The 15,731-nt window shown below is 39.8% G+C and overlaps 1 protein-coding gene across 1 annotated transcript in view; it reads right to left on the bottom strand.

The window, feature by feature from the left end:
- LOC109377479 (ryanodine receptor 2) overlaps positions 1-15,731 on the bottom strand; it is a 193,940-nt gene that overhangs the window by 159,437 nt on the left and 18,772 nt on the right. The window contains exons 5-7 of the mRNA XM_019633841.1: positions 15,511-15,623; positions 8,733-8,832; positions 8,057-8,153 (exon numbers count right to left, since the gene is read on the bottom strand). Coding sequence (XP_019489386.1) covers positions 8,057-8,153; positions 8,733-8,832; positions 15,511-15,623 — 310 coding nt within the window. The remainder of the gene's footprint in view (positions 1-8,056; positions 8,154-8,732; positions 8,833-15,510; positions 15,624-15,731) is intronic.

Here is a 15,731-nt window from a genome sequence, read left to right as displayed (position 1 = left end):
CTTTAAAGCAATGAGGGGTGTTGGTACTAGAGTTCCACTTTTTAATGCAATGTGGTTTCATTTTTGTCCAGAGAAAGGCTAGAGTATGTAACAAATGCAGAACATCAAAAATAGGGAACAACAATAATAAAAGGTAATTTAATCAGTCACATCAAATTGGAGGATGAATCAATTACACAAATTAAAAAGAAGTTTACCAGCGTCTGAAGATTGTTTTGTCAATTCAAATGCTTATGACGTATTTATATAAAATTCAGTAGGGATGAAAATAGTCATATCAATGTATTTTTGTTACTGTAATGCAGGGCAGTAAAATAATATCATAGAATTATTCATTTTTCCAAACTTAATGTTCAATAAATGCATGATGGATGACAGAATTCAATTCTCCTCTGAAAAATGTTTTTTAAACATAAAATCAGTGTTTTTTAAAATCGTAATGAAACAGATCATAAAAGTTGTAACTGGTATCCATAAAAGTATCACTATTTTTTTAAATCTCAACAGAAATGTTCTGCTTGAATATAAGTATGTGGCGAAAATGATTACTTTTCTCCTTTTGTATAATAAGGTTATTAATTAAAATATCATTGAACATTCATAAAATTCATCACAGCAACAGGCTAAAGAATAAAAATCATATATCAGTAAATGCAAAAAGCATTTGAGAAAATCCAACATCCATTCATGGTAAAAACTCCCAGGAAACTAGGAAGAGAGGGGAACTTCCTAAACTTGACAAAGATGACCAACAAAAAAATCTAGACTTAATATCAGACTTAACAGTGAGAAGCTAAATGCTTTCCCCTCTAAGATTGGGCTGCTCTACTTCTGGTCCACCATTGCTTCTGGGTGTAGGTCTTGAGCTCCCCTCGAATGGGCCTTTTCTTTGGTGGGTCCTGTATTAAGTACCATTTGAGTCCACGTCCAGTCCATAATTGCTCCAGCAGCTCTGTTCCCCTGCTCAGTCCTTCAGCCAGGGCAGTCCCCTGGAGAGGAGGTGCTCAGATTCCTGCTAGCAGACCAGGGGCTCTGCCCCAGGGAGTCACTTGAAGGCAAGGTGCTTCCAATATGGAGGCCTCTTAGCCAAAGTTGTGGGACTCACTGGCCTCAAAATCATTTTGTACCCACTCTGGTTGGTATGCTGATTTAGTAATGTGGCTTTTCTTCCCTCCCCCAAATTACAAGCAGATAACCAGCTTTCAGGAGTCACTAACATAATACAAACGGGGGCCCTCAGACCTTTCGAGTTAGCTGGAGTGGTTCTCAACACAAGCCTCTATCTCGTTATTCTCCTTTAACAACCTAGATGCCTGCCTTGCCCGATCTTCTCAAAGGAAAAAACGGTGAGTATGTTTTCTACAGTCTAATTTTTTAAAGGACGGTGATTGACCTCTCCCGGGTTAACATGCACTTCTTCCTGACTGTAGTGTGGCTGAGGTCTTAACAGACTGTCAGCTCCTTAAAGACTGGCTGTCTCTTGTTCATTTTTACACCCAACACACGTCCAAATGCCTAGAACACACGAGTCCCTCAACCAGCATCAAGGAATTGAGTGGAAGTGATTGACTCATAGACTGGGGATTAAAAGGTTATTTCAGAATGAAACGATGAGTTTCAGTATACACACTTGACGGTAGAATTTCTGCCTCTACCACCTTCTCTGTAAGTGCCTACGAGAGTGTTTGGCAGAAGAGCTGAGGAGGGCCAGGTGCTAAAGTGAGCTGTCAGGAGGCTCGGCAAGGAACAGAGGACAAGAAGTATGTGCCTGAAAGCGCTGAAGGTAGCCCGGCTACCTACTCGGGGCGGAGCCTGCGATGATACTTCCATTCAAGTTGCTGCACTAGGGGAAACAGGTATGTGTTGAGATGATACATCTGTATAAAATGTAAATGAGCCATCGTGGATTCAAAATGCTAATATCCTTACACCCCAAACAGATATTAAAAGAATCGAGTAAATAGGACTAGAGCAGAAAAACAACAAAATACATGTTGTTACTTTCCCTTTTCACTCCATGCAGAATACAGTACAAACACAAAGGCATTTGGAAATGAAAAGGAAGAGGTTGTTTTGTTTTGTTTTGTTTTTTTCCTGAAAGCCATGGCTTACATCTAGATTAAGTTAATAAGCTACATGTAGACAAGTAAAAATGGTCTTAAATTTTCATTGAGAAACTAACTGGGACATTGCTCTTTTTTTCTTAATGTTGATTTTTAATTTTCTCTCTTTTTTCAGTTTACTCACTTTAAGTGACCAAACACGTCAATTGATTTTTCATTTTTTACTGAGATCCAGTGGTTCCAATTCCTGTGAATAGTTGTAATCCTTTGCCTTCAAAGCCTGTTTCTGAAATCAGTGCTTCTTAGCCTGGGCATTCCTTGACAATGTGGCCCCTGACGGAGTCGGGCTGCTGGTTGATGACAGGCAGAAGCGAGGCCCCCATGCCCTCTGCAACCAGCAGCCAGAGAGGTGTAAGTTTGGGGGGACACTGAATCTCCCTTAAGGGAGACAAACTGAAGAAGAGAAAATCGCTGTCCTTTATGAGCTGACTTCCATCTAAACTGTTGAGCAAATCCATCCTATTCCCAGATCCATCCCAAAAAGGTACACACAGGACATGGCAGGGAAGAGAAGGAAGAAAACCCTGACGTGATAACTTTATCCTTGGCTGCCTTGGAGCACAGCGGGGCAGTTTTACAACTCCCACTGTGGTAGGGGCTAAGCACACACAAATCCTGCAAGGATGTCAGTCATCCAGGTGTGTACAAAGACACAAACCACGAATCTCTCATGGCCAGGCTGAGAGATATTTAATGCATCATATCCAGCCCATCTCATGCCTTAGCAATTACTTACAACTGAAGCTCATTAAACCATCACAATATCGAAAGAGCCATGGAGGCAAAAATATTGTCATGTATTCATACGGCAAAGCTTTTGTCTGCTGAGTCACATTGTGGAAAGCAAATGTAGCATTTATGTCCAAATTTTGTTAGAATCGATGATTTAATTGTCCTGAGTTTGAAACGAATAAGACAAAGCAATATGTGCCAAGAGTAATGCCTGATAAGGTGGAAACAGAACAAGCTCTCTCTTCTAATACCTCTTCTCTCTCCCCTCTGCACTCTGCCCTCTGACCTCTCCCCTCTGACCTCTCTCCTCTGACCTCTCTCTCAAAGACATAGCAATCATGAAAACTCTCCATTTCCTTCTCTCCTTTATGTCTCTCTATAGCTCTTATCACCTAGTGTATTTTATCTATGCACACATGGGTATGTGTGCATGTATAAATAAGCACATTTATGTTTTTTTATTGCCACATGTCCCCTCTAGAATGTAAACTCCTTGACAAAAGAGACTTTGCATCTTTTTACACACTACTATAAGCCCAGCACCTGCAACATGACAGTCATTCCACAAATGTTTATTGAATGAATAAAACTACTTATGAGCTATGGGGCAAAACCTGTTTTAACATACAAATAACGCTTCTCAAAAAATGTTCCCCCAATACTGGTTTCCAAATCACAGATCCTCCATAATATTCCAAATAATATTCCCTTAATTAAAATGTCATTCCCTATACTTAATTCAGATGGTGCACCTTTAATCCATAAGTAAGTGGGTGCACATTTTATTACAGCCTCATAAAATGGACGGAAATAATAAGATAGCATCCAGAGACAGAGCCTAGAACATGATATACTCCCCACAGAAAATATCTCATGCTTGCAATAAAAATTGGTAATCAAATTTCAAGCCTCCAGAATGAAAGCTTATTTTTAAAGCAATCATTAAAACACAGTGTTGCATCTGACATGCACCAGAGCCTGTTTCTGCCTCGTTAACCTCTCTCATTATCTGAGTGTAAGAACTAAGAAATGGCGGCTCTACGTTAAGGCTCAGTGTACCTCTGCTTTCCCCCAGCTGCTCACGTCTATCGATCATGTTTTACTACTTTTATTGTTGTTTACACAAGTGGTATTCCAGTAATTTTTGAACCATCTATCTTCCTGGAAACATCTCAAGAAACTTAAGATAAAAGAATGTTGATGCTGTATTTCAGAAGCATGTCAGGATTCAATCCGTAAAATGAAAATGAGCAGGAAGTATAGGGGAAAAATCTATTTAAACTTTGGTAGGCATCATTCTCCAATTTAATTCCACTTAATTAAATGACACTATATGCTCTTCAGTCCAAGGGGTTGTTTTTTTTTTTAATACTTCTATGAGAATGCAAAGGTAACCACATACACATTCAAATCCAATGTGAAGAGGAAGTTAAAGATAACTCCATCGGTACCTAGAATTACAGAGCCCTGTAATTCTACTCTGTAGAATTACAGAGTAATTGAAAATGGAACTGCATTTTCAATTACTACCATTATGATTATGTATATTCAATAATTGTCAACAGAATAAGACCTGAGCAGATTGACAAATCCATTTAGGAACATAGCATTTATGACCAAACTGTTCCTAAATGACTCAGAAGTGAGTATCATTCTGGCCATCTCCTTAATCATTTCTACTTAACTTCTTATAACAAGCCTGATTTGATTTCAATATTTAATAACAGGATACTATTAATGAGTGTAGCCACATCATAATTACAGCAAAGAGTCATGAGGAAAAAGAATATTTCCCTGGACCTGGTCCAGCTTTCAAATCACTGTCCAAAGTCAAATTATATTTATATTTTTAGAGGAATCAAAATATATTTTTAGGTTATCATTACGTGTTCCTCCCCAGGGTTGTGCTGTCCTGTGCCTTCCCCGTGTTCCCTGAGGCACTGAAATGACTTAGGGTGAGGACAGAGGGAGGTAGAGAGATTGTTACACCATAGTAACAAGATTTGAAATAATAAAGTGCTCAATAAACATAAAGAAATTATTTGTATCGTTATATGCAAATAATTGCTCAGTCTCACTATATAATCAAGATGAGTACAGTTCTTCTTTCTTAAGCAACATCCTTAAGGTCCTGCTGCCTATATTCTGACTCATTTTTGCCCTTAAGTCATGATCTGATGTCCACTGTAATTGAATTTTACCTATGTAAACATGCTGTTCAAAGGGTACAAAGGGATATGTTCTTACTAACATCATGTCCTAGAAAAACAGCTGTGAATGTTGATCTAAATGCATACTGAGATTAATGTGACACAGAAATCATCAACATTAGGGCCGGCCGAGTGGCTCAGTTGGTTAAGAGCTCGCTCAAGAGTGTGAGCTCTGAGCAACAGAGGTTCGATTCTCAGCCTGAGCTGAGCAGCCACTGAGCTGCCAACAGGTGGCAGGATGGCTCATCTAAAAAAAAAAAAAAAAGAAATCATCAACATTAAGTAAAGAATATTGGGGAGGGGACGGACTTTAACATGTATGCAACCAGAAAATGGGGCCAGAACAATAAAAAAAATACCTTTGAAATTTCCCCTTGTTTCTCTGCAATAATAACCAGACATCCAAAAGATTAACAGGACATCTGCTCTGTCAGTGCCATGTTCAATGACGCACCGAATTAACATACAGGCTCTCTAAGGCCCAAGAGAGGTGGACAACTATAGTCACTGCTGGCGAGCTTGGTCGAGGAACTCTGGGATCTATCTGATGCTGAACACTCTCATTTGAAAATGAAAACATCCAACGAGTAAACCAAAGCGACGCTCATCCACCCCTGACTCCCTGAGCAAGAGTGAGGAGTCCTGGCTCACCGCACTCGGTACGTTCAGTTCCAAAGAACAGAGGGTTTTCTTAGAGGCTCCAAGTCTCTGCTCCACCACACTTTCACCCACATGGCCAGGGTCCCTCCACGTTTTCCATGTCTGACTAAACACTGCTCTTCTGTCAAAATATTACAGTAATGATAACAATAATAAAAATGTGTTGATCTCTTAATAGGCATCAAGTTTTTACACATTTTCATGGAATGTTCACAACATCCCATGAAGCAGCAGTTAATATTTACATTTTGGCATTTTACGGAGAAGAAAAGCAGCGTTTTTGAAGTAATTAAGTCAGTTGCACAAGTCACACGACTAGGAAGTGGCAGAGCCCACTGCCTTCACTACACTTCTCTGCATGTCTGTAGAGAGAGACGAGGGGCTGTAAGAGCCACTCGGTCTAAGTGTTTCATTTAACAAATCAGAGACTATAGATCTCATACTATGGCATTAGAGGTTTTTGCCCTGAGCCTGTAGGAATATATCACAGCATTTAACACACGGCCGCCCCAATCCTTGGCTTCCATGACTAACGGCCCTGGTTCTCCACTTACTACCGTTCTGTGTCTCTTGCAGACTGTTCATCACCCACTCACATCCTCAAGGTCCTCTCTGTCTGGAATTCCCATTCCTTCAGCTCTCCTCTGTGTACTTGTGATTTATATCCAACCGCAGCTTTGTCCAAGTTAAAGACTCAAAATTCCAGTTTCCAGCTTGCTGTCCCATAGACCCTCTGTACTCACCCACGTTCAAAATTTAAGTCCGTACTTCATACCAAATGGCCATCTCCTCCTGTTCTTTGCACCCTCTGTCTCCGCCCCAGTCAGAACCATCAGATTGGCCCCAATGTGACACGTTCTCCACCAAAGGCACCTCATCCATCCCTAAGCCAGTCAACATGACCTAAAATGTCTCGGGTCTGGGTGGCCCTCTGCAATCTGAGAGCCACTCTCCAGGTTCAGTTCCTCATTTTCTCTCCCATGAATGACGACAACAGCCTGCTCCTCATTGGTTCCCATGATCCACCCTCTTCCCACCTCTGATCTAATCTCCTCTCACCCATCAGTGCTACTCTCTTAAAAGAGATCTGACCTTTCCACCCCCAAGCCCACACTCCTTCCCAGCTACCTCAGAGTCAAAGCTAGCCCCCCGGGGCATGGCACTAAGGCCATTCTCTCTTCCCCAGTTCCCACCTTGCTCCCACCCTGCCCTCTGGAATCACTGCTATTCCCAGAATGCACTGCCATCCCTTTGAGTCTCATGTTTCCTCTTCTGTTTGGAATTAATCCCTCAAAACAACTGCCTTTTGAATTCCTTCTGGGCTTTTATACAAACACTATCAACACCATCAGCATTATCTTCCTAACTTACGAAAAGTAACATTTGTTGGTTAGGGAATTTTTCCAGGCTCTACATTTCATTCTCCCACCATAAGCCAGGTTTGCCTGGGGTAAGACGAGTGAGTCCCCAGGCCTCACAGAGACTTTCCCCAAGGTCAAACAGCGCGGTAATGAATATTCCCTTTCTAAATGCTCCCTATATCTTTCTTTAAATTACAAAAATAAATCTTTATTAAATAATACTCACTTAAGTGTATATGTTAATAGTATGAGGAATGTGCCCCAAAAACTTAAAGACATAATAAATCACCCAGACAATATCTTCTCTCACAGCCATCTCTTATTCATGTATTCAACTTATCATATTCAACCATTAATTCATGAGGCAAAGCAGAGCATTCAAATCATCCTAAACATTTTCTGGGTTTTTGTATTATTGGTGCACTTTCCCCAAGGATCCAGACCACGTGGATCTTTGCCTAACGCCCAATAATAGTAACATGAGAGAGGAACTCTAATCACAGGAAGTAGTATTGGGGGAAATGGTCCATTCCATTATCTATGTCAGGAAATGGGAGGTAATAGAAAAAAGTCCTCAACATTTGTGGAATTTGAGAACTCCAACTTTGAAACCGAATTTCAGACTAAACGTTCCAGAAAGAGAATTCATCAAAACTAATGAACATTTAATGAATTTTTAAGTAGTTTAGTTTAATGTGTTCATTCTTCCCACTCAGTTTATTTAATTCAGTGCTTCTTGTCTTGTTTTAATTTCACAAAAACTTTCAACAATTCTATGCATAGGTAATAAAAACATAACATGAGAAAGAACTTCTAAGAAGGCCAACAAATGACTCACCTCGGGGGACAGATGAACATCAGTGACCCACTTTCTATTATGCTCATGGCCTGAACAGACATATCCTTAATTTAAAAAATTATATCAAGGCAAAGAAATGGGGGGCTCCAGGCACTGGGCTTGGATACCAACCTCCTTTGCTCTTCCCCGTGCTCTCCTGAAGGGACAGTGAGGCATTCGTCCATGTGTCCATGCAGCAATCTGAGGACGTCACCACCAATCAGATACCCTGGAAGGATTGAAGCTCAGTCACATTTGAATCGTCATGGACAGATACCCGGCTCCCAAAGTCCCACTAGGAAACATGACCTCAACCCCGTAAAATTCCCCCAAAAACATACAGGTATGGACAGGCTCAAATTTGAACCTACGTTAATGACAATGACCTGAATAAATATAGGTACTTCCCGGAAACCCCGATGCGTAACCACTGCTGTGACCCAGCTCTAAGTCCCCCACCCTGGGAGATGAGAACTCCTGGAGTTAGCCTGAGCAGTACCCTGGGGCCAAAAGTCTGGAGAAAACAACCCCTAGAAAGCTAGCACATCAAATACACAGAAATAAGCAAAAGCTGACAGAAATAAGCAAAAGCTGACAATATCATGAAAATAAGAAAAGATAAATCTTGAAACAAACTTCACTTTTAAATAGCAATTTAAATGAGGGTCTCAAACGTCATGCATCTACACTACAGAATAGCCTGACACAAAAAAAGCGCCCAGGGACAGTCAGCTCTTTATCACAATTCCAAAGATGACTGTCAAGTCTGCGTCAAGGGCGATCCCTCTAGTGGGAATGGAGTTTTTACCTTGGGCAGCTTCGCTTCCTGAGCTGATGGGGGCCACGCTCCAGAGAGTCTGCTGGAAAGCGGCATCCACATGCAAGCTGCCGTTGCCGTAAGACAAGTGCTGTGTGGGAGGCAAATGAGGCATCACTTCGGGCTCCAGCTGAGTCTTAATACCTATGTGCTTCTGGCACCTCAAACCCAACGTCGCAGATTTGAAATGTGCACAGAGAACATCTATCTCAACCCAGTCACTCAAAAATGAAGAGACTAGCAGAAAAAAAAGTAGAGCTCCTATGTGACTTCAGGTATATTCCAGCATCATTCAAAGAGTTACTAACTTAAGCCACTAATCAGAAAACCCACAAACAAATGTACTAAAGTAAATTTACTTGTTAAAATAGACTATTTTGTTTTAAGCCTCATCGATGGACAAAACTGTACAAGTCGTGGGCACTTACGATTATGATTATAATAAGTTTTCTACATGTCACACTGGGACAGTTTTTGACAATGAAGTGGGTGAAATCTACAGGACCAATGTTTTGCAGGGGGCTTTAGGAACTTTTATCTGCAATTTGATACAATAGCCATTAGGTGGAGATATTTCTTAATAGGTATCTAGAACCAGGACTAAACATTCCCTCCAAAATAGATAGTACAAATTTCATATTTTCCTTCTTAAAAATAAAAATATGTTGAAATAATATCATATTTCATATCTTTTAGAGCCATAATGTAGGCGTTCTCAAATGGTAAGTAAAGTCATAAAACAAAATCATGTAACCACTCTAGAATTTTACTGCCAAACATCTTGATTATTTTACTGATCACCACCTGGCTGCCTCTAGAATTTCAAACACACATAGAACCACCACCGGTTTCCTTGGAGTCATCTCAGTAAACATCACCAACAACCCTGTAATGTTTCTGGAACACTTTTCCAATGCTGATGACATCCTCAGCTTTCAAAGATTTGAATTGCACCTGAGCCTCCCAGAAACCCAGGCCTCTGAATGAGATGAAAAGCATCAGAGCGGGAACTCATCACACTGGAGTACTCCCCAGGCCTTTCAACAGCCTCGGGGGCTCCTTCACCTTAATATACTATTCTCAAGTCACCAGCAAAAATAGGTTTCACCATCTTTCTCTTAAAAACAAAAAAAAGAAATGTTTCACATTTGACGTATATGTAGCTATCTTATCAATAACTTTTCCAATCAGTGAGATTAAAAGTTTACCGGGTCAATGCATCGGATTCCACAATTACTTCCTCTGACCCCCTCCTCATTGCAATGAGCTGTCTAATTTTTTGTCGCCTCTTCTGCGCCTCAGCCTGTCTTTCATTTGCAAATCCCAGCTGAGATTCCTTTATTGTTAAAATTCTTCAACTACTTACAAATAAATCATATGCCTCTGCCTCCACAAACAGAAAAAATATATCTTCCTTCATAGCAACTACCATACAATGTCATTTAGTGTATTTTTCTTTCTAACTCAGGTTCACAGCCATAACCCTGTCATCTAGCAGCTATTCAGTAAAAAAAAGTACGTGGAAAAGCCAACCAAACCTTTAAAGTCAAGGTAGCATAAACCTAAAAAATATGTTAGCTATTCCACAAATACACACATTTCAATGACCTGAGCCAAAACAGTGTAAGGGCGCGCGCGCGCACACACACACACACACACACACACACACACACACACACACACCTCTATAAATCCATATGGATTTTACTAAACTATGAGCAGATGATTCAAAATACCAATGCTTACATTTTTACTTTTGAATTCAAGTGAAACCTCATGCCATATTATGACAGATTATCATCCTTTATTAATTCATCGTGGTTCACTGACTATACTTTGTATAAAGCATTGTGCTAAATATTAATAGGACACACTCTCCACCCCAAAGGTGCTTGTAATGAAGACGAGAAAGTGAAGTATATACACAGAACACTACAAGTCAGTATTAAAACGTTAGGTGAACTGTAATCCAAGTGCCACAATAGAGAAAAGAGAGTGCGTTAGCCAGCCTAACTGAAACAAGTCACCGTGCTGGGCTGGGGCACAGGTGGCATTTCCATGGATGACACGGGTTTCAGGCAGGATTAGGGCCTGAGGAGACAGTAGAATTATTTGGCCTGGGCCTCACATTTATATGTTGAGAGACGTTGTCTCCAGATACGTCTGTACGTACGCTGGATCTGGGTGTGCGCATTAATCATGCTAATGTGCGAAGTGTAAATATTTAAAACATACCAACATTTTTATAAACCAGTTTGGAGATTTTCAATTTTAATAGACCAGAAACCACGTGATTGGAACTGGCCTGGGCCTCTAAGAGGCTCTGACAAGGGGAATGGTGTAACAGAGAGAAGAGTGCACACAAAGAGGCAGAGATATGGGGACACAAAGGACAGAAGAATTTGTTTGGGGGGCATACCGCACCCACTTAGACACAGAGTGAGAGACAGGCCTACAGACGCCAGGTCACGGGCTTATACTTTAGGCAATAAGGAGTCACTGCAGAGAAAAACTAATAAACATGATGAAACATAAAATTACAAAGACTTCCATCTGTGGGACAAAGTCCAAAAATGTCCTTAAGAACATATTACATCATAAAAAATACCTAAACAATGTCCTTGCTGCTCAGGAAAATATTCTCTAGGCATAACCGTTTTTTGAATGCTTCTATTTAGTGTTGCTGCTTAAACAGCAAAGGGAAATCGGAGTAAGACCAAGGTCAAGTCAGGCCTGTGGTATTAAATATTCAGAATGCAGAACCATTGCAATTAATTCATTGAAACTAAGATGAGTTGTCCTTAAAGCAAAAAGAGTTCCCAGCGGTCAGAAGCCAAGTCGGCCTCAGGCTGACCTATGCGAGCACTCTGGAATTCCCGTGATAACATGGGAGCATTGAACCCCAGCAGCTGTGCTGGGCCTCTGGGCAGCACCTGCCCCCCACACACCTTGAATCTTACATTAGTGACTTTCAAGCTCTAATACTCATAAGAATCATCCGAGGATCTTGTCCAACAATGCAGATTCGAATTTGGGATGCAGCAGGGGTGGGGGGGGGGCCAAGGCTGCTGGTCCAATCACAGTGTTTTGATAATAAGACATTATATGACAGAAAGCACAGTATCTCAGCAGTAGGGAGCATGTTATAAACCACCTCTCACGGCTTCTTAACCTAGACTGCACTTTGATACTTCAAGCTCCCTTTGTAAATCTGCGTTATTTATTTTATACATTTGAAAACATGATGGCAAGGGCTCGGTAAGCTTTATCAGACTGCCAAAAAGATTCATGGCACAAAAAAATCTTAAGAATATCTAAATTCAACCGTTCCCTGATGCATTTATTATTTACTCATTTATTTCTGTCTTATTAAGTGTCAGGCACTTGGGCCCTGGCGATGCAACACTCTGAATAAATTATTTGGTGACAGAGACACAAGTAAATAAGATACATCACCCCTTGGGTTTCATTGCTTTTTCTTCTGAGAAAAAAATGAAGGGCATAAATAGGTGCTCTTTTCAAACGTAATATTCTTTGACTCCATCACCTGAGCAGAGAGGAAAAAAGGCTCAAGGCAAATCAATCAAAACTACATTGGCTGATATAAAAAATAAATGGAAAATATATATGATCCTGCCTTTTTAGTTATCAATATTTTAGTGCAACTTGAGGCAATTTAACAATTTATTATGCAATCAACACACCTTGTATTTCTTATCAGAAATTCAGAGGTGGGTAGGAGAGAGGTAAATTTTTATGAACCCTAAAATAGCTTTCATTGAAGCATTTTTTCATCACTCTTTAGATTGTAGGGTTCTATCTTTCAGACACTTGTTAGTTTGGTAATGTTTTCATGGATCTTGAAATCTCTGTTTCTATAGGTGACCTAACCAATAAAAAATTAACCAAAAATCAATGTCTGCAATGTAAGCAATCCAATCTATGCATTGAAAACATCTATGCCAGCGGTTCTCAACCTGTGGGTCGCAACCCCTTTGGGGGTCGAACGACCCTTTCACAGGGGTCGCCTAAGACCATCGGAAAACAAAAATACATTTACATTATGATTCATAACAGTAGCAAAATTATAGATATAGAGTAGCAACAAAAAATAATTTTACGGTTGGAGGTCACCACAACATGAAGAACTGTATTAAGGGGTCACATCATTAGGAAGGTTGGAAACCGCTGGTCTATGCATACTGAAGAAGTTTACCTCTAACAAGTAAAAATTGTTTTGTATGCTTTACCTTATTTTGTTTAGTATGAAATAGATTTACTAACATTCAGTAATACCTACTTGGCCACATTTTCTCTATTGTAAATAGTATATTTCTCTTATAGGTGTACATCATAATGATTCAATATTTATATACATTACTAAATGATCGCTATGAAGTCTAGTTACAATCTGTCACCATACAAAGTTACTATGGTATTGTTGACTATATTCCCTATGTTGTACATTATATCCTCATGACTAATTTATTTTATATCTGGAAGTTTGTATCTCTCGATCCCCTTCACCTATTTTGCCAAACCCTTCCCCCTTTGATAACCAACAGTTTGTTTCCTGTATCTACAAGACTGTTTCTGTTTTGTTTGTTCATTTGTTTTATTTTTTTAGGTTCCACATAAGTGAAATCATACAGTACTTGTCTTTCTCTGTCTGACTTGTTTCACTTAGCATAATACTCTCTTGGTCCATCCATGTTGTCCTAAATGACAAGATTTCATTATTTTTTATGGCTAAATAATATTCTCTGTGTGTGTGTGTAACATATTCTTTATCCATTCACCTATCAATGGACACTTAAGTTGTGTCTGTATCTTGGCTATTGTAAATCATTCTGCAGTAAACACAGAGGTTCATATAACTCTTCAAGTCAATGTTTTTGTTTTCTTCGGATAAATACCCAGAAGTGGAATTTTTGGATAGTATGGTAGTTTTGTTTTTAATTTTTTGAGAAATCTCCATACTGCTTTCCATAATGGATGCACCACACTCCCTGATTTCAATTATATTATATATTATATTATATATAGCCTTATATATTATAAGGCTAATAATCAAACAGTATGGTATGGTACTGGCATGAAAACAGACACACAGATCAATGGAACAGAATAGAGAGCCTGGAAATAAACCTATGCATATATGGTCAATTCATCTATGACAAAGGAGGCAGGGCTATACAACAGGGTAAACACAGTCTCTTCAATAAATGATGTTGGGAAAACTGGACAGCAAAAGAATGAAACTAGACCACATACAAAAATAAATTCAAAATAGATGAAAGACATGAATGTAAAACCTAAAACCATAAAACTCCTACAGGAAAACATGGGTTGTGATCTCTTTAACATCAGTCTTAGCAAAATTTTTTTTGACCAGACTCCTTAGGGAAGGGCAATGAAATCAAAAATAAACAAATGGGACTACATCAAACTAACAAGCTTTTGCACAGTGAAGGAAACCATCAACAAAATGAAAAGACGACCTACTGAATGGGAGAAGATATTTGCAAATCATGCATCCGATAAGGTGTTACTATCCAAAATATATAAAGAACTCATACAACTCCGTAGCAAAACCCCAAACCATCCTATTGAAAAATGGGCAGAGAATCTGAAAAGACATTTTCCAAAGAGGACATACAGATGGCCAAGCATTATTTACAATAGCCAAGATATAGAAGCTTCTTTAAAAGAAAAAATACAATAAAACCTTGGATTGCGAATAACGTGGTTTGCGAGTGTTCCACAAGATGAGCAAACATTTCTAATACATTTTCACGTGGTAAACGAGTGATGTCTTGCAATATAAGTAGTTTGTTTCTGGAATGAATTACGCTCACAAACCAAGGTATTACTGTAGTTCCAATAGGGGCAGAGAAATTATTTTTCCTCTTAAAAACCCTCATGGAGACCCAGGCACCGCGTCTGATTGCTCCCACTCTTCTGCTTACATGTTCAAATCGACATGTCACATTTTTCTAGGAATAAAAGGTCTTATCACCAGAAATGGTTGTAAACCACTCATCCAAATGAAGTCTTTTCTTGTCTTGCTGTTTCATATTCTAATATGAAATGGTCTCTTAATTTTCATAAAGGCTTCTTTGACCAGCTGACACACTTGCATTGTCCAAGAATATGCTTGGTGCCTGCTTGAGGCCACATTGGTCAAAAGACAAAAGGAGAAACCTGCTTCAGGTCCCCGGCAGCGAGGCACCATCAATGGCCCATTAGAAGCCTCTGTGAGCTCCATGAACGCTGTCTCATGAGTTCTGTCTTCACCACTACTCCTTCCACAACGCAAGTGAAACAAACCTGTTCTCCCTAGAAATGTTTCAGAATTGGAACTAAATGGGCCAGTAAGCAAAAACTGACTTGCGAGACCCTCAGACCCACTCTGTTCCCATGTTGTTCAGAGGGGTACCCACTACTTACTTAACCCTAAGTCAGGTACACACAAATAATATTTTGATTTATGCCAGTGGGAATGCCCTTTCTATGAGCCAGCATGGGCTCAACTGCAGCAACGATCATTCTCCATTTCTGACTTTTGTTTCAGTCGTCATCCACTATGACGCCTGGGATTCTTTTGTGCAGGTATTCACGTAAATTTTTTAATGCCCCATAAATAGAGGTATGGGTTTGTTTGTAAACAAATTTCCTGGATAATGTGCAATCTAAACTTTAAAGGGGTAATTTTATTGACCTGTCATTTATCGTATCACCAAGTCCATGGTGCTGTTTCCACACTTACCAAGTACCTTTCAGAGGACACGCTCACTAAGATGAGGTCATCTCCAACCCGGACTTTCTCTCCTTCTGACCGCTGTTTAGAGGCAGGGTGTATGGTCCACCAACAAGCCTCGCCTGCAGAACCAGGGGAAGTGAAAACATGGAGAGGGGACTCTTAGTTTAAGATCGAGTTTCTTTGCCAGCGACTAATAAATGAGGGAAATGAAATAAATCCTTAGAATT

Source organism: Hipposideros armiger, unplaced genomic scaffold (genome assembly GCF_001890085.2).
Source record: "Hipposideros armiger isolate ML-2016 unplaced genomic scaffold, ASM189008v1 scaffold_1415, whole genome shotgun sequence".
NCBI lineage: Eukaryota > Metazoa > Chordata > Mammalia > Chiroptera > Hipposideridae > Hipposideros > Hipposideros armiger.
This window is presented reverse-complemented; position numbering and strand designations above follow the sequence as displayed.